Genomic DNA, 22,647 nt, shown 5'->3' with positions numbered 1-22,647 from the left:
TAAATTATATATTGCATTTAAAGGACAATCCAAATATAGATAAGAAAGAACAGCACCAACAGTCGAAAATGAGATAGAGTTTATACTATGTCACATTTCCAGGAATTCTGGACGATCAAATTTAAGTTAATAATCATATGCAGAATAGTTAACAAGCACATGTACAGAATGGAGCGAAATCTGGTAAATAAACAGATTGTCCAATAGAAGATTGTGGTCATAAAAAAAGTTCAGAAACTTAAGTGACATCCCTATTGGTTTGTCAGCATTTCCCTATGGAGCAAGAACCAGATAATGAACTAACAAAGACAGAAAACTTAGCAAGTAAAACATGAACGATTAGTACCAATTTTTTAAAAAAATGAGTCAATTCAAGCTAGCAATCCTTGTGACATACAGAGTTAGAAACAAACAACACATTGCAGAACTACCATTGGTTAGATTTATACAAGTTAGTGTCACATGATACAGCGGTAAGTGACATGAGACCGAGTAAGTTCTCCATCATACGTCACCTTCACAACTTGTCCCTTCTGAAGACCATAATACCGAGCAACAGCATCAGTTTCCAGCATCCGAGGAAGCTGAAAGATAAAAGTACAATAGTATTAGCTATTGAAAGAATGAGCTGGTTTGGGTAGCCATAACCAATACCCAAATTTAATAAATTGCTGCCACAAAAAAAAAAGAAAGAAAAGCAACATGCACACCCTAGATATGCTACCATTTCTAAAATTTTCAAGCAACTTTTATTATTTTAGAAGATCAACGAAGAAACACGATTTCTTCTTCAGTGCATAGACCACCCTTGGATTTACGGTATGTCATGAAATCATGCCATAGTCTTAAAAACAATGACATAATCTTCCTTTGTTTTAGCAATTTTTGGCCTATTTTAGGCTTAAAAGGAAAAAGGAGAGAAGAAAGGAAAGAAGATTTTACCATTCAACTTCTTTGATATGACCTGCCGACCTACACAATCCCTCCTACCCCTTCTTTTCCTCACCCACCTGCACTCCTAAGCCTTGAAGTTCAAAAGGAGAAGAAGTGGTTGGAAAGGCCTTTTCTCCTCTTCTTCTTCGTTTTGGACCGGTTCCTGTCGAGCCCCAAATCAATCACCCTTAGCAACCTGGTTCCGCACCGGTTCAGTACAGTACACACCGAACCAGATGGTTCGGGCCAATTTTGGGAAACTTGGTATCACCAACAACTGCTAAATTATTAAATTTGATAGAAGTAACAAATAATATGACCCTACTAGGATCCAACTTTACTAGTGCAACCTTATGTTTACCCAACTTATTTATCTCAACCAGTAAAAGAAGCAATTCACATCATTTTCCTTATTTGAGTAACTAAGAGCCTATCAGTTATTCTTCCTGTTGAATTATTTCATCCAAAGCCTAGTTCTGCAATTCCAGATTCCTATTTACTCGTAAGACTAAAACTCAGCTCATAACACCATTATCCTTAATGATAACCTTCCAAATCATGGTCACATTTGAGACAACCCCTAAATCCCACGCTTCACACATTTGTTTAATAGTTATGTCAAACTGCTTTCACTAATAAATAGGTCCCTCTCAATGTGCTATATTGCCTATCACATATAGTTGGCCAAAAGGACTTTTCGAGAATACTAATGAGAGTCCCCGAGTTGTTGCTTTGAGAGCTTTAACACCATGCCTAGGACTTCATGGGCTAAATCATCAGAGGAGTCGACGGATATTAGGGAAATTTGGAGTTCTGCATCTGCAGTTTCTGCATCCCATTTAATTTATTTCACTTAGGAACCCCCACTCTCTAATTTTCTCAAAATCAATTTTGATGGCAGTGTGAGGAACAGGGATGACTCTAGGGCTACCTTTGTAGCAGCAAGTGGTTCTCATCTCCTAGAAGTTATGGTCCTACTGGCTGAATGGAGGGCTACATGGGAAGGGTCGGTGTTATTCTACAAGCGGATCACATCATTGGAAGGGGTTTCTACGATAGTCATTTTCTAGATCACGACAGAAGATTCATCTATTGATGATGGATATTTAGAGACTTAAATCAAGTATCATATCATGTGTAGTCAAGCATAGTTTTAGAGAGGCAAACAGGTCAGCTGACTGGATGGCTTCTTTGATTGCGGATCATAGTGGATCCGTAATTTGGGATACCTCGTCTACATTACCTAGGGATATTTTGATGGTTGATGTGACTTGTTGTATTTACTCAAGGGATGTGTAAAGAGGTTGGACCAACAAAAAAAAAAAAATAGACAGGTCCCTTACCTTCATAAGCCCAACAACTAGTTCTACGGAAGGGCATTCTTCATCTCCATAAATTTTTTATCTATCAAGCCTTTTGCCCTTTGCTTAGCAGCATATCTTGCCAAAAAACTCCAACATAATCAACAATATATTAGAAGCCCATCCCCTCTGTATCTAACAAAAGGTAATCAAATCCACAAATATAATGCATTTTCAAGGTCGATTTCAGCATGAAACACCAAGCTCCTCGGTTTGCTGTTGAGTAACCAATTATCCCAAAGGTTTAAACTAATAGGGAAAGAGTCACCATGTATATCAGGCTTAACACCTCCCCAACATGTGGCTCAAACCACGCGCAAGGAGAGATAATTGAGTCCAAATTAGTCAAAAATCAAGATTACAAATAAACTGGGGATAATTAAAGAAACAATTGAATTGGAGGGATCATGTGGCAACAGATGTTGCTTGATGGTGGAAGAGATGCTACAAAATTTGAAGTAGGAGCAAGAGTGTAGAAATAGAAGAGCAGGTACCACACTGTATCCACAGAAACAGGATCTGATAACAATTTTCTGAAATGAGACTGCAAGTAGATATTCACTGCAAGAAACTTGCCACGATTTCCTAAAGACTATCAAGCATGTGTCAAGTTTGAAGGAGAAATATCCAATAGTGATGTTCTAATGTCATCCACCTAAAGATGACGAGTTTAGGTAGAAGAAAAATAAGTGACTGTTATTCTTTGGGTTAAAAACAAAACATCATCCGAATTAAAGATTTCTTAAGAGTAGAAAAGCCAAAATAGGATCTCATATCTCATAAAAAGATGGATATAAAATTGGCAAATTAACAAGATAAATAATTCATAAAAGCATGAAACGCTGCACATTGATTTGAACCTCCAGTCTAGCTGTACCTGGCTATCCTCCACATTGTACTTCTTCAAAAGCTTCTGTTTCTCTTCTTCTGTAAGTACATCATGCCTTGGCTTCAAAACATGCTTTGTAATGTTGACCAGCAGTTCAGTGATCTGAAATATAAAAGCCATACATACTGATAAAAGGCAGTAACCAGCTAGATCTCAATAAACATTCTAAGTTGTGGTTATGACTTACATGGCCTGTTTATGAGGTAGGTTAAGTAAATTGCTGCATTTTCCAGCGAACTATTTTGACTTTTTTCTCTTTACCAGTCAGATTATCATTGTTTTTTACCTGTGCAACTTATAATTCTGAATTTTTTAAACTAAAATAGTATTAATATACATGTTTGGGGTCTAGAGCAATTTTTTAGTCATTTAAGAAAAGTGAGAACAATTTCTTCATTTTTATAAATGTAATCTTCTTAGTGAACAATAATGCAGTAGAAATTCGACACACTTGTTTCAGATTGAGTGTATGCATAATTCCAAAAAAAGGTGAAGAAGATCAGTGATCCTTTATTTTTTGGGAAAAATGGAAGCAAAAATTTAATAAAGAAAGAATTACGTAATGGGAAAATAAAAAGTCTATGAAAATTTAGACAGTAATGATAGAAAGAAGAAGAAAGACAAAAACATATAAATTATGCAAAAACTGGAGTTGATTCACTATGCACAAATCTCATAGATGCAAAAATAAGGTGGAGTTTTTAAACCTACAATTATATGGTTAGCTGCAATAGTAGTTGACAGTGTGAACCCAAGGACTAGGATCTCATAAACAATGTGATAAGGACACATTCTTTTGTAAATGGATGAGGGTTGGAATGTCTAACTTCTGTAATCTGGAAAATCAAGCTTTCAAATGAGAAAAGATTTAACAAAGAGGATCCTGTAGATTTTATTGAGAAAAAGGCAGCTAGAGGGTTAATAAATTATCTGAACAGGAGATGAACATTAGGGCCTGCTTACAAATTTTTCTCGTGAGAAGCACCAAATGTGGTCCCAACTGTGATCTAGGGGGATGGGGGTGGACGAGGCGGGGGGGGGGGCGTGCGGGGCAGGGGACCTAGAATGAAAACAGCTATTTAGGGCAAGGAAACAAGTAAGATGTAGGTAAAATTTATTCTTGTTTCTAGGTTTAATGTATTGGTTGGATTTTGCTAGTTACGAGCACCACGCAAATTGCAAGACAGCATGAGAAGCTGCTCATGCAACCGTTAAAAGGGTCAGAAAAGGAAAAGAAGAACAGAGGAAGAAGCTGAAGTAAGGTAGAGGCTGGAGAGAATAGCAGAGGAGGAACGATAGAACTACAATGTGAGAGCTCGTGCAGGCATGTGCTTATACAGAGCCAGGAAACCCAACTACCACCTTCAGACTAGCCTTTTTGGATAATATAATTACCATAGTATTAGAGCAAACCTGATCTATAGCCCATATGGACTACAAGACAATGTAGCATGGGCCCTTCTATAGCTGACCACAAGCTGATCGTGGCATTTATAATTGGATTTGATTGGATTTAGACTCTTACCCTAGCAAGAATTCTAGAGCTTAAACAAGAAAAGTATGTGAGAGTCCCTGCAAGCATGTATTTAGTCCCAGATTGGCTATACACTAAGAAAATCTTAGGTACTTATACTGGCCAAAAATTAAAATAACACCTTCTAGCTAGCCTTGTTAGGTGAGGCCCTCGGTCATTACAAATAGTGTGGGTATGTGTTTAGTCCTATATCGGCTATGCACTGGAAAGATTTTGGATGCTCATATAGGGCCAAGGAATCCAAGTAACACCTTTCGACTAACCTTTTTGGATGAGGCCCTAGGTCTTTACACAAAATGAAACCCCAATTTTTATTTTCTACTAAGGAAAAACTGCTTTGCAAGGTTGTGCCTCTGCAATACATGAGTAGCCAAGGAAGTTCACAGTGCTTGGGTGAAAGGTGGAGGGTTTACCAGGACATGAAAAAATCATTATAGCGATGATAGAATAAGTATTCGCGAGCATTATAAATAAAATATATAATTTTTTATTTATTTTAAAATGCATTTATAAAAACATAAAAATGTAAAATGTATCTGTAAAATATATCTTTAAAAATAAAATATATAAATTTTGGAGCATGTGTTCTTTCAAAAATATATCATTGAGCATGTGAACTACTTTGGTTGAATATTCTTTTATGTTATTGGGATTTCAAGTGCAAGATCTGATGAAAGCGACATTATAAAACTAAAGCTGCTGGCAAACTGTATAAACCTAATTATCCAAATTCAATGTAGATGTGAGACATCCATTATCAATAAAGGTCACTAACAAGGGGTCCCCTGCTCCTTTTGTTTGTGATAGCTGTAACACAACTTGCTAATGGAGACAAGGTTTTGATAAGACATGATTAAAATTCTCTCAAAGTTGGGCAAATTTGATATTTATGCAACAATCTGAAGGAGACAGAAAATCAAATAATTAATCACACCATTGCCATAGTTGGTGGATATCATATGGTAGCGCCAACTTGTTGTCCTATGACAAAAATTAAGTTAATAAATTCATATTTCTCTCTCTCATATTCCTCTCCCCTATCCCCTCTTACTACACATTTTTTTCCTTTTTGAGGTTGCTACTAATAGCAAACTGAGGTATAGATCACATTGCTCAAAACTAATATATGACAATTAATGTCATTAAATTTGCAAATTGATGATCATAAAAAGCCTAATTCTTTGCAATTAATGCTGCTGTCTTCAAGAACAACAAAAATAAGCTTGTTGACCATATCAACATGCCCCTTAAGTGCAAACATCTTCCTACACCTAGTCTCTATTTAGCACCTTTCCAATTAACACAAGTACATTATATCCATCTCAAAAAGTTTAAACAAATGCATAAGTTGATATAGATTAAATATTTTCTGGATTCTGAAAATATGAATATTAAAGATTGAGCATGTAATGAAGCCAAACTTTCTTAAAAAACATAAATAAACATAATCATGCTCCCTAGATACAACAAGCATCATTGGGACAATGCAGTTATATAAACAAAAATGCAACCAGGCACATGCTATACACCTTGCATTTTTTCATCATGCAATCATGCCTGCCCAATCATTCATGGGCAACCACCATATATAGATTATTCTGCAAAATTGGAGTCTAGGTATGTGTATACCTTCTATCTTACAAAGCATTGTTGCTGAATCAAATCACAGTTTCTATCCTTTTACATATTGTATAGTGTGTATTGTTTCCAATAATCAAACAACCTGTGGGTTCACAAAATATTACACAAGTAACGCAATCAAGTGACCTAAGAAACCTAAGATTGAGTCTTTACTAGGTTGTTGTTCCAACACATTGGTCATATCATCATGATAACCTTCACAAGTCCATTCAGTAAAACTATCATATATCCCACATTGAGAGCTGACTATAAACTACGTCGAGTGCTCATATGATCCACTGGTCAAGCAAAACTGAGCTTAACCTAGATAATGGGTGTCAAAACAAAGAGTTCAGCTTGCATTCTGGTGCAGTTTAAGCAAAGAATTAACTCCTTGCCAACCTGAGAGATGATATTGGCAGGGCACATAGTAAATTATGAGGCAACTTCAAAAATTCATTGACTAAATGACATGACAAGTTAAAGTTTCTGTAATGTACTAAAATCTCAAAATTGAGTACATGTCCCTAAAATATCTAACTCCCCATTATTCAAAGATTCCAACCTCCAGAATACCAAATAGATCCCACTTATTTTACCCTATGGTTCCTAGGAACCTTCAAATAGAAACAAGGATATTCCATTTTCACACCATATAGTTAGGTCCTTTCTCTTGATTTTTTCTGTATAGCTGGGACATGGTTCATTTTTATACCCAGATTCAGTTTAAACAAGTGAAAGATTTAAAATAGTTAATTAGCAATTAAGTCGAAAACATAGCAATGTATGTATAATATACTAATAGAAAGAACAGCATAAGCTAAAGGCTTCTTCCATGCAAATGTAGAAAGTATATTTTAAAAATGGAAAGATGAATAATGATTCCCATTTTAAAAGCCACATAAAGAACTTAATGAGAGCAAAAAATTGTACATCTTGCATTTTAAAGAAGCATTGGAATAAGATTGTGGCTTCCAAAAGGTTTCATTACATATGTAAGCCCAATATACTTTCAAGTTTTCCTCGCAGAAGACATACAAAATAAATAAATAAATAAATAAATACATACATACATACATTACATACATACATTACATACATACATTACATACATACATTACATACATACATTACATACATACATTACATACATACATTACATACATTACATTACATTACATTACATTACATACATACATTACATACATACATACATACATATGTGTAGACGTATATACGTATATATACGTATATATATATATATATATATATATATATATATATATATGTGTGTGTGTGTGTGTGTGTGTATATATATATGAAAAGTATGTGAGTTTGGAATAAAAAACTTACATGAAATGTCTCCACTTTAAATTTGAAAATATCTTTGATTGCTTCTCGAGCTTTGGATGTCATTTTGCTTTGGAGAACTAATATTAACCCGTACAAATTTTCTTTACCAACTTGCATGTATATTTCACGTATCACTGCCAATTTGACAGGTTCTGTTCCACAAAATATAACATGAACCTGAAGCAAGAAAAAAGGCATACCGCGTCAAAAAAGAGATGCCTAAGTTCTCCAAAAGGTGCATAAACAGACCTGAGCAATCATATTCTCCAACAACAAAAAATAAATGAATAAACACAGAAAACAAAAAAAAAAAGGAAACCCACTCATAAAGAATAAAATCAATTATTAAAAATAAAAAAGGAGATGAAACGCTGGAAAGAGGGCATTTTGATAGATAAAGAAGACAGCATTGCCATGTTTTAAGTATAGTGAATACATGAAGTGGATAGCTTCGGGAGGGGTATATCAAAACAAAGAATACTTCAATCATCAAAATCAGAGATACAATATCATACAACATTTTGAGATTAATAAATTTAGCAGCATCAAGATAAATTTGGCAGAAATTATTTAAAAAACAAATGCATCTTCTATGGGGGCTTCCAGTGGGGGATTTCTGATGGTGTTATCAAATGTATTAGCCAAATCTAGGGATTTTAAAGATATCTTGTGCTAGACAAACACTAGGGCTCAAAATTGGATTCTCAAACACATGAAAGAGATTGGTTTCACAAGGCCATGAAATCAAGAGACCAACTCTCACAAAATATACTCCAGCAAAAGAATATAGACATATGGTGCAAGCAACATGACATGGGTAAACCTACACGTATGATCTGAATTAGGTTTCCAGAGTCTAAAATATGAAGGTGAAATTCATAGCTGGCAGGTGCTTCATTGTTATGGTAACAATTACGGTCATGGAAATTGAAATGGAGAAACCATTAGCCAGTATTCAGAATCACGAAGCTAGAAACTAAAGATTTCATGCAACCCTGAATTAGGTTAACTTCAAAGCATTAGGTTAAAAGAATAAGAAAATTGAATTTAATTCATAACTTTAATGGCATACAACGAGATCATCACGTGGGTTAGAAAGACTGTCACTTTCCATCGTGAACACTTCACCATGAAGAAAAAAGATCAAATGTCAAAAGCATACCTGTCAGTTGCTGGCTTCCTGGTACACTTCTTAATAGTCCACTTCCTTTTCTTCCCCCCCCCCCCCCCCCCCCCCCCCCACAACCACAAACAAAAAAAAATAAAAAATGGTGAAGATAATGGATGATAAAACGTGGAATAACATCTGAAACCATACGAATCTTAGTTCTACAAATTGTACGACAAAATGGAGTTAATGCATGTGGGTGAATGTAGCATTATTGGCACACAAATAAAGCAAACACAGCGTATAATCAAAACAAAACCTAAAGGCATCATCCTCACATAAAGAGGAAACTTAGAATAAGAGATAAACCAGGAATTGGGAAAAAGAAAGGGTTTCGGGGAGAGAGAGGGAGGGAGGGAGGGAGGGAGGGAGAGAGAGAGAGAGAGAGAGAGAGAGAGGACCTTGTTGTAGGGCGGCGAGGGGAGGGAGTAGGAGAGGCTGAGGCGTTTGAGATTGGGGCTCTCGCCATAATCAGAGCGGAATCCGTCAAGAGTGAGGTTGATCTCCTCGGCGGGGACGGAATAGCCACGGTCACGGAGCATCTCCAGGACGGTGCGCCGCGCCAGGAAGTAGCGGTGGCTCTCCACGCTCCCCTGGTCCACGAAAGAGTTCATGCACCCAGGTCTATCTATCTCCATCTCTCTCTCTCTCTCTCTCTCTCTCTCTCTCTCTATCTCTCTCTATCTCTATCTCGGTGTGGCGGAGCAGCGGTGGCCAGGCGACGGAACGGCGCCGGTGGCGAGGAGGTCTCAATCACGCCGGGGAAGGGGAGGATGATAGAATGGGAGGAGGTGCTAAACTTTTTTAAGAGCACAGTGTTTGCGTTATTTACTGAAATGCCAGTTACCTTGGCCGGAGCCTGCCACCTGTTTCATCTGGACCGTCCATTGGAAAAAGAACGGTTTGTATCTCGGTAGTGTGAGGACTGAGTTTCTTCTCTTTGGCTTCCCATCCAGTTTCTTTTTAAGTATACATCATGAATTCATCATTATGAAGACAACAAGAGGAAAAAATGCGAGACTACGGATTTAGCTCATTAGGGCGTGTGTTATAAATTTTAAATATTTATATAAAATTAAAAAATCTAAATAACATTATCTAGCTATTCTTTATAAATAATATTTTATAATTATTATTAAAAAAATTAATAAATAAACTATATAGACTAAGAGATATTGTAATACAAATTTATTTGGATTGACTACGAGTTGATCGCAATAATTATGATTGAATTTGATATAACTATGATGGCATTTGAATGGGGGTAGATTATGGTATTTGGCTGCATAGCATCATTACCAAGCAAACAAGACAATAGCTCTTGATTATCTAGTTATTCCTTTTGAAAAAAATTATTTGTTTGTTAAATAATTTTTGCAAAGGAAGTATTATAGATCTTCAAATTGACATTAACATCTAGGACTGGTACGCTCAACCAGTATCAACCAGTAAGACGTTTCTAGCTTTTATTATAATTGCTAATATTAGGTCATTGACTTTATCACGAAAGATATCTTTTTTCTTAAAAGTTACAACCGATGATCAACCTCCAAATCTGCAGGAGAGAGAAAACAACATCTAGCAAAAAGGAAGAATTCAAAATTTTCTAAAAAGATATGTTAGGACATTTGAATTCTAAGAACTTTGGAGCTTTCGAGAGAGGAGAAAGATGAGCCAAGAATTGAAAATGAGATCTAATAAATTAAAACAAATAATTATGAGTTAATTATTTTCAAGTTATTTTACACACTTTAATTATATTTGTCAAATAATACGACTCTCCGCTAGGATGAAACATGTCAAAAAAATTTCAACAGAAAAGAATACTGCAAGCTGGAAAAGTTATTTAGAGCATATTTAGATATTTCTATTAGAACGTGCTGTTAATCCTATAAGAATCGAGCCTGTTGGTCTATCGAGCTTTTATTTTCTAAAAATCTGTCCAAACCCAACCCAAATTCTAGCATTTGGACTGTAGGAATATAAAAAAAAAAAAAAAAAAAGACCTATGAAGGTTCTTTTTTTCTTCCCATGAGATTTCAACTGGGTGGAGGTTGGTTGATATAAAGCCATGCTTAAATGGATAGCCCAGTTCATAAATCCTTCAAAATTTTCATCACAATTCGATAGGAATAGCCAAACAGGCCCTTAAGAGCCATTTGGAGCACTGTAGTGCAAAAGATGGCTTTTGAGTTTAAATGCAAAAAGTGATGGAAGAAAGAACACCAGGAAGCAACTGAAACTATCTGATAATGGATTAATGATTAGATGCAACTGAAACTCTCATTTACAGAACTCGGTAAAAGGATTGCAACCAAGGGCATAACCTTAGATTAAGCTGTTGAGAAGGCCAATGATGTATTCATGTTAAAGTGTGGAATGGTCAAAACTTTAACCTGTCAAACTTATGGTGATGGGTAATGGTTGATGTTTCCCTACCTTCCAAGATAGCTCTAAATAATTTTATGCAAGTCAATAATCTCAGACAAAAAGAGGGTTCTGGCAAAATAGGAGGGCAAACAACTTGAATAGCGCAGCCTGATCCTTATTATGACACTTGCAATTTATGTATAGGTTTTGCTATTAATTAATGTTGACAAGGTAGAACAATGACATGGCAATAGGAGTCCACAGTATAAAAATCACATTTTATTAATTGCATCAAGCACAGACAGACATCTCAAATAAAGAAATCAGAAAAGATCAGCATAAGCAAACAAGATTATATCAGATTACAGAAAACTTCATGTCATCAAATTTAGAAAAAATAACAACCTAAGGTCATTGGCTGTTTAACTTAAGAGGGCATCAGGCTCCTGGCTAGGTTATACTTCTGTGCTCACCTTTGTCCTTGCATTCCCCTTATTCTTCCTTTATCATGTCAGATTGGCTGAAAACATATGAACTTTCATTAGAAGAATATACATTTCTAGATATAAATTAGAATTACATTGTGGCCGAGGTGTCCATGTATGAACCCTAGACAACACCAGATGGGCTCGCCTTGGCTCTAAACAATCTGCAATTGAACCTCTTAATGTTGGTTACAGGTCCCTGCCAATCGACATCGGATCCATTTACACAGATGGTATGACCAAATTGTGGTACGAAACAGATGGGCCTAAGGAGAGACTTCATAAAATAGATTGATCTAAACACAAAAATGATCCATACTATTTCCAAGACCGCAAAAGTTAGAAGCACAAACGCCAAGATTCAGAAGAACAATGGGATAATGATATTCAGAATAAATTATCTAGGCTATCGTTCAAAGCATATATTGAAGAACACTCGAAAGAAAACATTATCTTGCCACGTTTCCTAACAAAAAGAGTTTTACCTTCAGACGGACTCAATAAAATAGGATCAGCATCAGGTTCTCTATATCTGGCAAGACATGTATACGTTTTATGGCGTAACAGATTGGTTCTCCACTAATGTGCTCATGCATTCTTGCAAGCAATTTGAACTTGCCTTCAAGCTACGCAAGAATACATGATCAGAAAACACATTATATGGACAATCTAGACCAACAGAATCTCACTGTTCCTTCCAAATTTTCCCAGTCACCTTCAGCTTTAATTCCTTCCTATCCCCACCCGAGAAGAATAGGGCCATGTTTCGGTGGATGACAAGCCCATCATAGCTATCGCGCACCTTCTTGTGGCTGTCTCTTATGCTTCGAGGCACCCCTTGCCAAATTATCTTGCGTCCATTACCACCAACCTCAAGGCTGTAGCTGTAAGTTTTAGCCTCGGACTCATCACCCATGAACCGCAAGAATGCTATGAAAACGGGTGCCATGGCCATCTGGAAGGCCTCAAAATGGAGGCAGAAGTACTGTCCAAAACAACTGAATACCTGATATACCACAAAAAAGATGTGAATGGTCACTGACATATATAGAACAGAAGATGATACCACAAAAAGGATGAACCTAATGTGTTTTTTTTTTTTTCTTTTTGCAACGAAAAACACAAAAACAAGCTCTAAACCTCATTATGCAAGAAACTGTGGACTACGATATGGGAATCATTAGTGGTATAAAGAGAACGGTATAAGATTCATAGAAAGTTCATAGAAAGTGAAGCAAGATATCAGTGGTTAGAAGCCCAAATAGGTGACAGCAACTTCCAGATCAGAAGATCCAGTGAATAGATGGATGAACTCAAATTAAAAAGAATCCCGAAATCAAACATTAAAAAGCCTAAAAACGGGCCTAAGAAGCTTGGTTGCTAAGTGTAGATTTCTTTTGCTCTAATTTCATCTTAATGGAAGACTAAATGTCAGGTTCAAATTTGTCCAATAAAAGATATAACAGCCATCCAAAAATGTCCAACTATGAGCAGACTTGAATCAGATACGGAACTGGATTCAGATTCTAAAGCGATGATTTGGATCCAGATCCATCAGGATCTGATCCAAATTCACCCGGTTTCCTCAGTCCTAATTATTATCAAGTCAACAACCATTATACACCCATAATCAAATATATACCAGTACCTAAACAAGATCTCGATCCAAATACAACCAATTTCTTGCCCTACTTCTTTGCATCACCTGCATAACTATCATGTGCATGGATGGAGGACTCTGTGGATGCTGGTCTGTACCGGAGGTCCTGAACTGGACCTGAGACGAACTACATCCTGGAATGCCACCAGTCCCTGGTTCCTCAGGAAATATGTGCAAAGCAATCCGTAGCACTCAGCACCAACCCAGGACAGGACCAACACAAGCCAATTTTGCCCAGTACCAAGCAAAACGTAACTAAAAGGCTCCTCAAGCCTATTTTCTGTTATTTGCTTTCAAACGAGGAGAGAAGGAAAGATGGAGGGGCAAAAGATGGAGAAGGGAACGGAGAGCTCAAATCCTGCACCACTAAAAAAATTCTGAAAAGATGGTGTTAGTTCTGCTACAGGTACCATACACACAATCATGGAACCTAAAACCTCTCCTAACTCTAACGAACGATCTAACAGACCCTAACTAAAAATCAAAAAATGGAGAAAATGGGGTCTCAATGCAATCCCAGGACACCAATGTGTACCTTGTATTGAGGTCTGCTAACATACCAGCAGTGTACCAATCCAGTCACCAACAGGTGTCGCACCAGAACTGGTACGTTAAATTTTAAAACTTGGTTATGAACCTGCAACTAGAGACATAGTTTGACATCTAAATATCTTATTGATAATTAAAAGAAGACCATGACCTTTAATTGACAAAACCTGCAGTAGCTGGTTCAGCCTTGTTCGTTAGATATTCATACTTTAAATCTTGACTATGACTTAGCACCCACTGAATTTTGCCAAAGCTCAGCAAAACCCAAAACAAGATCCCAAGCAAGACATTCCCACTCAGCTCATTTAGTCATTGTTCGGACCACAATTCTTATATAGATGTTTAAGCCTCTTTCATTTATCAGAACATAAAAAATGTCAATACGTCAATTGACATCTAAACTCCAAGGAAGATTTCAATGTGGATATTCTACAAATAGATCAGCCTTACTATTTGACCTAAATTCACAAAGAAAATGCATACTTATGATCTAAGGATATACAACATGCAACCATCAATTCAAGCAAAACCATCGCCATCCTCACTCAGCTAGACTCATTAATCAAAAGAGCCGCCTGAAAGTTCAGGCTTCTCCAATACGGGATCAAGCTCGGTGTACACAAACTAGGCTCAAACAGACTCACTAATCAAAAGAGGCGTATGAAAGTTCATGTTTCCCCAGTAGTGGCTTGAGCTTGGTGTACACAAAAAAGCTTGCTAGTTCCTTGGTGCTTCCTAGTTATAGGAACATGCAGACTGATGTGCTTTCAGCTCATGGACCCAAATGAAAGTTGGCTCATCAATAAACAATCCATACAATGGGAGCTGTTGCACCAAAATAAATAGCATATGTTATATGAAATGTGCAAGTTACTGTATTTTACAAAATAATAGTCAAAGAAAGCATGGGTAACACGGTCCAAAAAAGAATAGAAGAGAGTATAATCACAAGAATCACTAGCCATAAAGAATCATTGCACATCACAAGCATATTTTAAAAAAGTTAGAAAGGTACCGTTAGCATCCATGTTGCATTCTCAACCTCATGTGGATTTGATTTGACATATCGGTGGTTGAAAGTGCTTCCATTGTGCATGTCAACCTTGTGATCATCTTTCAGATGGCTCACCAAATGAGGAATATCACCTACAACAGTGCAATCAGACCCTGCATAGGGACAATTATAGGGTCTATATGCACATACTGATTCATGTTTTGGCTTGCAATAATAAGGATAAATCCCATTACAACCAAAGCTCTGATATTTGCACGGAAGCTCAAGAGAAGCTGCCACTTTCTCCAGAGCAAGACATCTAATATTACCCAATTCATGCCTGCAAGTAGGACATTTATTCTGTACTCTAGGCTTGCATCCAGAACACAGTGTATGACCATTTGAACACTGCAAATGCCAAGAAAGGACCAAGTTATATGCAGCAGTATGGAATCTATGCTTGAAAATATATAACATATGATAGAATCCGGTCTTTCAGAAGAACCGGTGAAACAAAACTGTAGATTTAATTTAAGAAAAAAGATAATGAAAAACCAAAAAAATATGAGTAAATATATGTACCAGAAGAAAATAAAGAGGAGTTGAGAATAAAAATGGCATAAGAAGCTGATTGAATGCACAGCTCCCCCCTCCATGTGATATCTATCACACAGATCAGATGGGAAGGGATGAAGAGAGAAAGTATATAGCTCGAGAGAGAGAAAGAGAGATAGAGATAGAGATAGAGAGAGAGAGTTTGGGAAAAGCCATGCATCCAGTCACATGATTTTAGGGATAGAAAACCAATCAAGAAGTGGTTTTTTGTATCCATAAAAAACATAGAAATGCATGATTTAAAGTTTCTCAGATCCCACCAACTTTTCTCCTCGCCTATCCTTAGACATCCCTCCCCATACAAGTGTTGTCACACTGAGATAGGAGGCTTGCATCCAAACAGGCTCAAGAAGCAGAGGTGATATTTGTGTTGGTAGGTAGATCTTGACGAAAAATACTATTACCCAATGCTCTTTTGTTTTATACGAATTTAAGCTAGCATCTCAAGACAAACAACATGAAAAGGAATTCTATAAGAATGATTATGGAGGGTTACTGCATCCCGCCAATAGGTCTAACCATAATTTCTCTCTTTTTCTTTATTTATTTTAAAGAACTCCTCTTACCCACTTGGAGTTTGCAGTTTCATTTCCCTAACTCTTCCTGTGTCAGTTGCAAAATATGGTTAAAATATGTATAACTGGTTCACTTCCATCAAATTTTGTGTACACTAAAAGAGTGCAAATGGATAGGGAACAACAATAATGGCATAAATCAAATCATAAAAATGTACCAAAGAGTCTCAATTTATTTCAGGACCACTAAGCTGACAGGTAGACTAGATGCAACAATCATGTTTGATGACTGATTTAAATTTGTAAGTATTAAACAATGAGATATTGAGTAGGACGGTCCTATTCTCCCATAGAAAGTGCTATCAGATGCATCAGTCAATAGAAAACTACTCAAGAAAATAGTATCTATTTATTCACGTACCAACCCATTGTTCTAGTGAATTATCTATATCGCCTTTGACACAGAAGTGACAGAACATAAATGATATCATGAAGAATCCGCGTTCAGTTACAATTCTTACAAATGGTAACATGTTAAGATGACAAACACAAATGTGCCCTATTATAAAGGCTCTAATTTTACAAAAGTGTAAAAATGAATGCATGGCAATGAAGAGTCAAATCTTAAGAACTAAAGGATAAACTAGTATCAGCACATTCGATGAACATGAAAGTAGTGATGGCTTTGATTTCTCTACAGGGACACACTAATCTGGAATCTTAACGGTGTTGCAGTTCCTTTGCATAACAGTCTCCCTATATTCCATTAAAGATTTGGGACCGACTGAAGAGAAGCAGCAGTATTTAAATAAAAACTAAACACATAACCACTTTAGAGTCCAGCCACATGCAGCCAGATTCAGAGGATTCTACATTTTATATAGTAAAATAGATGTTTTCTGGTAGAGGAAACTATCCAAGTAACAACTAACAAACTAAGAACCATACATGTCAATTGAGAAAGAATAGATTTTAATTTTTGGTGAAAAAAAATGAGTAAATGCTTAAGAGAGTTGTATATAAAGCAAACCTGATGGATGGGTGGATACATAGCATTCAAGCAAACAGGGCATTCTAGGAGTTCATAAACACTACTAGCAACAGATGCACTTGGCTTTGGTAACGGATGAGTATAGTCATTCACATGCTCATTGATATCCATCATGTCTTCATTATCCTGAGGATCACTAGGCTCAGGATGAATTCCCAAATCATTAAAAAAACTACTGCTAGATGACATGACTAGCCGGTACAAACAACTGTAAGACCTGTTTCCAAGAGAAAAGAAGCCACGTCAATTTAAATTCTTGATTCAATTCAGGTTATGGTGCATCATCATTTCAAATTTCACAATATCAAAATAAAACCTTTTTACAGTTTATGAGACATGATGCACAAGATAGTCTCCTTTCTGGCTCAAACATACCCAGTTAATTTGTATTTGAGAAGAGTTAATGTGGAAATAGTCGTTCTCACTAACAAATAACTTGCATGTATGATTCTAATAGGTATTACAGCAATATTGAAAGTAATGTCTCAATAGGAGTTCCAATTTTTTACAATGTAATGACAAAAGTCCATTAAGGAAAGGATATAAACAGCATAAAGTCATTATGGGGTTATATATGTGTGTGTGCTGTATGTGCGCATGTGGAAAGGTTTAAAAATCTAAGTTTTCAATTTTGTTCCGGCTACAACAAAAGTTTTGCTTCCAATTTCAGAAATTTCAGCCAAAAATAAATTAAAAAATTTCAAAATATATTTATAAATTAGGGAAATAACAAGAGAAAAAAAACAAAATAAGTCAAGAAAAAAAATTAAACATTACTTTGTAGGTTATTATATTGTTTGTGGTCTTTAGATATATAGTTTCAGTGATGTGTCATCCAAAAGCAATTAAGTTATATCTATTTAAAAGCTACATCATTTGATCTCAATTTTTTTCTCAATGACATTGGAAGAGATGAAAGCGATATTGTCTACTTTGTTCAGGATCTAGGGAAATCCAACCTAGTGGAGAGGAGGGAGGAAAAACACTTCTCTAAATTTCTATGTAACTAAACATTTCATGCTTCCATATCAACCTGCAAATCCAAGATTTATCTCATTATAATACCCCTTGAAATAATAGAAGATTGGTCTCACATCTTTTTTTTTTTCATTTAATGACAATATAGGACATGATAGCCATACGATCTGAGGTTCAAGCTCTGGAGTAGTCAAACATAGTGCAGATGAGAGGAAAAACTTCTCTAAATTCTGTGTCTAAATTTGTAGTTGTTTCATATCTACTTTCAAATCCAAGTATTAAAATGCTCCTTGGAATAATGAAAGAAGCAGAAGAAGCAGAAGAAGAAGATTCAAGTTTTATTTTATTAAAATACTCCTTGAAATAATAGAAGAATTGATGTCGCATCATTTTTTTGATTTAATAACAATGTAAGACGTGACAGCCATATGATCTATGAGGTTTGAGCTCCAGGGTAGTCAAACCTAACGGAGAGGAGAGAGCAAAAACTTCTTTAAGTATCTGTAACTACACTTGTAATTATTCCATAATTTCGAATCCAAATTTCAAATCCAAGAAGAAGAAGAAGAAAGGAAGAAAGAAAAGTTTGCAATCTTTAAACCATGATATATGGTTGTCTTTACTTGACCATGCATCAGTCATCACAAACATATGTCAAATTTAAAAAGCAGCCAAAAAGTCACCATTCCTATCTGCAATAATGGGAACCCAAAGGGCGAAAACCTATTCCTATCTAACGAGTAAAGGCTTATGGATTCCACCATCTAGAAAACACTTGTCAAAATGCATGCATGTTATCTGTATCAAAGGGTTGAGAAGTACCAAGCTCATTCTAGTTTGTAATGTAATAAATACCTTTAGGTCTTATTATTGTTATGCTCATCAAGGCATTAATATATGTTCACAAAACTGATACAACACAGATTTATTGCTGATCCACTATAGTACACTATAATATATGGCTTTTAATTATATCTTTCTACAAGGGCCTATTTCACACACCTCTAGGCCACACTTTGAAATAAACACCTTGAGGTTTGCCGAGAAGTGGCTTGGGTGAGATGCAGAGACTTTGCTTTGACAAGACATGAAGCACATATTACAAAGTCATTTATATCACTTTACAGAAAATCCACAGATAAGGCTTTGATTCTTGCTAATATTATATCGAAGAAAATACCCAAGTAAATATTGAAATTAGAAAAAATCACATTAGAGATAAGAAAGAAAATCAGAAATAATGGAGGACAGGTAGAACTTGGAGCTAAACAGGACGATGATATGGAAAATTTGGCATGCTGCGGTATAAATATAAGAATCTCTGCTTACAAATCCTGATTGAAGATAAAAAGATGTTTGTTTTCCACTACTAGGAGGCAAAAAAATACTGGAAGGCATTAGCCCACTCAATGGGATCCACAAATAACATAAAAGCTAGTACATTATTGACCCACTACCACATGCTTTTTCAGCAACCTCTTCTGTCAAGTGCTGGTGAAGTTATATAGAGTCCATCCATCAATAATGGAGAATCACAAGGCAATATACATACACATACATATATGCATGCATACATGCATGTACGCGTGTTTGCAATTAAAAAATGACAGTTTCTTTGTAATCAAGGAATATTCCCTCTATATTCCTCCTATCATTTTTTATACCAAAAATGCCCTCCCACTTTTCTATAATACCTAACTTATACCTTCTTGTTAATTCTAGCTATTAAAATAAAGAAAAAAAATTACCACCGAGGTGGTAGCACAGTGGGAACAGGGCTTTGATTTCACCGGAGTGGCTCAGGTTCGAAACACGTGGGCGTCGATTAAATGCAGGGACCGGATGCCTCCCGCCTGGTTTGTCCTGTGATGTCGCTATCTGGTCTGCCGTTACTTAGGTGGTGCTGGTGTAACGTACTCACACGGGGATAGGGCTTCCACGCTGGTAGGGCTCTACCACGGGTGAGGAGGATATGAGTAAAAAATGTTCTACCCGCATCGAACACTCTCCAGCAGGGAGGGAGCCCAGTGGGGGTTGCTATGCGGGTGAGGTTCTCTTCAACCCCCTCTTCCCTTTTCCTAAGCAAAATAATAATAATAATAATAATAATAAAGAAAAAAATTGAAAGATTTTAAATTTCTTTGGAACATCCAACTTGATAAAATGAGGGAAGTTTTGCTCCGAATTGTATCATATTTTTTGTGGAGAATTACTTTCTAAGACTAATTTTAGGGGAAAATGATCTCATAAAAAGTATGAAAAGATTTTGGATTGCTTTGAAACCTAATCTGATAACAATATGAAAAAAAATTCTTCAAAATCAAATCCTATTGTAAGGATTGCTTTTCAAAAACACAACATCACTTCTTTATTTATTCAACATTTTTATACTTTGCACATTATGTGACTTGAGATTCTATTTTCATTTTTTTCCCACGTGTATGAATTGCGCATGCTGGGTTGCTACTATGTGTGTGCGTGTAAAAAAATATAATATCTTTTTATGTATAGTTTATATTTATATTTTTCACATAATGTGACTTAAGATTTTATTTTCATTTTTCCCTCAAGCATGTGTTGCGCGTGCCTGGTTGCTAGTGTGTGTGTGTCTGTGAAGATTTTGATCTATCATCCTCTCTTCCCATTGCAAAAGGTAGTCATAGATTTCCATTTAGTTTTGTCAAGAGCAAATAAGAATTATATGCCAACCTTGGTCCAAATTTTGGCATGGGTTTACATCTTATCATACACCTTGACTTTTATGTTTATGTGTGTGAAGATGTTGATCTATCTTTCTCTCCTCTTGCAAATGGTAGTCATGGATTGGGATTTCATGAAGATATTCTATTTTCTATAGGAGTAAAATGCTTTCCATTTGACTTTGAAAAAAACTCCATACCAACTTTGGTACCGAATGTTGGCATAGGGTTATATCTCCTCATATGCCTTAACCTTTATTTAGATATTGAAGGTTATAACAGCAACAAAGGTTGCATTACATTAATTATGTTTTGAGATATTTGCCTATTTGGAGGGTGAGCCTCGGTGCAACGATAAGGTTGATCCATTGTGATCTGGGTGCCACAAGTTCAAATCACGGAAATAGAGTCGTCTCCGCACACAAAGGTAAGGCTGCATACATTTGACCACCGTTGCCTTTGTCTCACCATTTTTTTTTCAAAAAACAAAAGCACATGCAGATGCGCATAGTAAGTACTATAGCCCCAATCATGGCTACTAATAAAATCAGACTAGGAAGCAAAAACCAGAATACAAACCCACATTGCAAAGATGCAACAATAAAAGGAGATCAACTATCATGTGGTTTAATAATTAAGAAATCAATTCAATGAAGTCAAGCATGGTCATGGTCAATGGATGAAATCATTTATACTTTCACGTCAGCAATTAATAATCTTACTCACTAAACCACTTTTTAGACATAAGATCAGGCCACTAAATCAATTACAAGATAGGCCTTACACATGCATAATATCAGGCCAGATATATTATTACAGCAAATAATCAGGTATGTAAATTATAACAAGCACTTGTACAAACTTGTCTATGGACAAGTAATGCATTTATCAGCTCTTGCATCAAAAATATTGAATCGACATGAAAAATGCTATATGTACACTTTGTTGCATCATAGATATCAAGATGGTATGCACATGCAAAGTCCCATACATCCTGCTTCATCTGATATGCGCATTAAGTGAATTATCATTTTATTTCTCAGAGACAAAGAACTAAAAGGAAGCTAGAGACCATGTATAGTTATATATAACTTATAACACAACATCTCATAAGTACTATCTATTTATCAACCATTAATTAGATAGGCAAACAATTTCCATTGATTATTTTGTGTGTTTTTGATATCCATAACATCATGGTGTCCAAACACCAGGATGAGTTAATGGGCATGTACATTGCCTACCACAAAGATGTCATGAATTGCATCTTTCAAATTGATTCACTCAAAAGTAACATGCAATTCATTTTGACTTGATATAGCCTATAAATATCTTAGGGATCTAGTTTGTACAAGGTGGTATGTTTAAATTTTAATTTCATTTCCTATTGCTGGAAAACAGCCACAGCTTTTAGGGCCCATAAGTTGAGATCAAGGAGTTGTTCGGATTGGTTATACATAATTTTTAGCCATCCCGATGATACCTGTTTTGGGGATGTGTCAGCTGCACCAAACTGGCCTGATTAGACTAAGAAATAGCGGCCTGAAACAATTAAAACAGGAAGAAGGGCATAAATGCCTTTTTCTTTTCCATTTCATTGAACATAAGTTTAATCAAGGCTATGGATTGAATAAGCCGATCAATAGTTCAATTAGGTCCTGATTTCTTAGGATTTGGATATTAATTGCCTATATATGTCATGAATAAGGATATAGTGCCATGCTAGTCCACGTTGTATGGCACATATTGTACCTGCAACATAAAGGCATGATGCAAGGATGCAAACTTCTATACATGAGCAACAGTTTGTATTGGCCAGTGCCAGTGTGTGCTTGCAGAGAACCAGCATAGGTAAACATGGACCGGGACAGCC

General features: G+C 36.1%; 2 protein-coding genes across 5 annotated transcripts in view; both read right to left on the bottom strand.

The window, feature by feature from the left end:
- Positions 1-317: 317 nt before the first annotated feature.
- Positions 318-10,097, bottom strand: LOC103720724 (DNA-directed RNA polymerase V subunit 5A-like). Of its 2 annotated transcripts, XR_015968188.2 has the most exons (5): positions 9,260-10,097; positions 7,691-7,867; positions 3,172-3,285; positions 943-1,096; positions 463-584 (listed from the first exon to the last, which is right to left on the bottom strand). XR_015968188.2 is itself a non-coding variant. In XM_039124689.3 (4 exons), exons 1-4 carry the CDS (start codon positions 9,494-9,496, stop codon positions 459-461), a joined length of 654 nt encoding a protein of 217 aa, XP_038980617.1. In that variant the 5' UTR covers positions 9,497-10,061; the 3' UTR covers positions 318-458. The 2 variants fall into 2 exon arrangements, 1 of the variants encoding a protein (XP_038980617.1); XM_039124689.3 differs by lacking the exon at positions 943-1,096 and having other exon boundaries at positions 318-584; positions 9,260-10,061.
- Positions 10,098-11,481: 1,384 nt separating this feature from the next.
- LOC103720723 (E3 ubiquitin-protein ligase DIS1-like) overlaps positions 11,482-22,647 on the bottom strand; it is a 29,710-nt gene continuing 18,544 nt past the window's right edge. Inside the window, exons 2-5 of one of the 3 annotated variants that reach the window (XR_015968187.2) lie at positions 17,077-17,314; positions 14,938-15,324; positions 12,199-12,719; positions 11,482-11,748 (exon numbers count right to left, since the gene is read on the bottom strand). Coding sequence is in view for 1 of the 3 variants with exons in the window: in XM_039124687.2 (XP_038980615.2) it covers positions 12,399-12,719; positions 14,938-15,324; positions 17,077-17,314 (946 nt within the window). In the remaining 2 variants the exon portion in view is untranslated. Of the gene's footprint in view, positions 11,749-12,010; positions 12,720-14,937; positions 15,325-17,076; positions 17,315-22,647 lie in introns of those variants that run through there. The other 2 variants (XR_003388217.4, XM_039124687.2) reach the window with 2 other exon arrangements.

The sequence above is a fragment of the Phoenix dactylifera genome, chromosome 8 (genome assembly GCF_051530095.1).
Source record: "Phoenix dactylifera cultivar Ajwa chromosome 8, Ajwa_hap1_PhDact_Kaust_v1.1, whole genome shotgun sequence".
Lineage (NCBI taxonomy): Eukaryota > Viridiplantae > Streptophyta > Magnoliopsida > Arecales > Arecaceae > Phoenix > Phoenix dactylifera.
This window is presented reverse-complemented; position numbering and strand designations above follow the sequence as displayed.

Bases quoted from the DNA above. Each gene is read 5' to 3' on its own strand.
- LOC103720724 (XM_039124689.3), bottom strand. From the start codon at position 9,496: ATGGAGATAGATAGACCTGGGTGCATGAACTCTTTCGTGGACCAGGGG. The intron at 7,868-9,259 runs GTCCTCTCTCTC...TTCTTGCTTCAG, and splicing joins CCTCGCCGCCCTACAACAAG to GTTCATGTTATATTTTGTGG. The intron at 585-3,171 runs GTACAGCTAGAC...TTTATCTTTCAG, and splicing joins ACAATGTGGAGGATAGCCAG to CTTCCTCGGATGCTGGAAAC.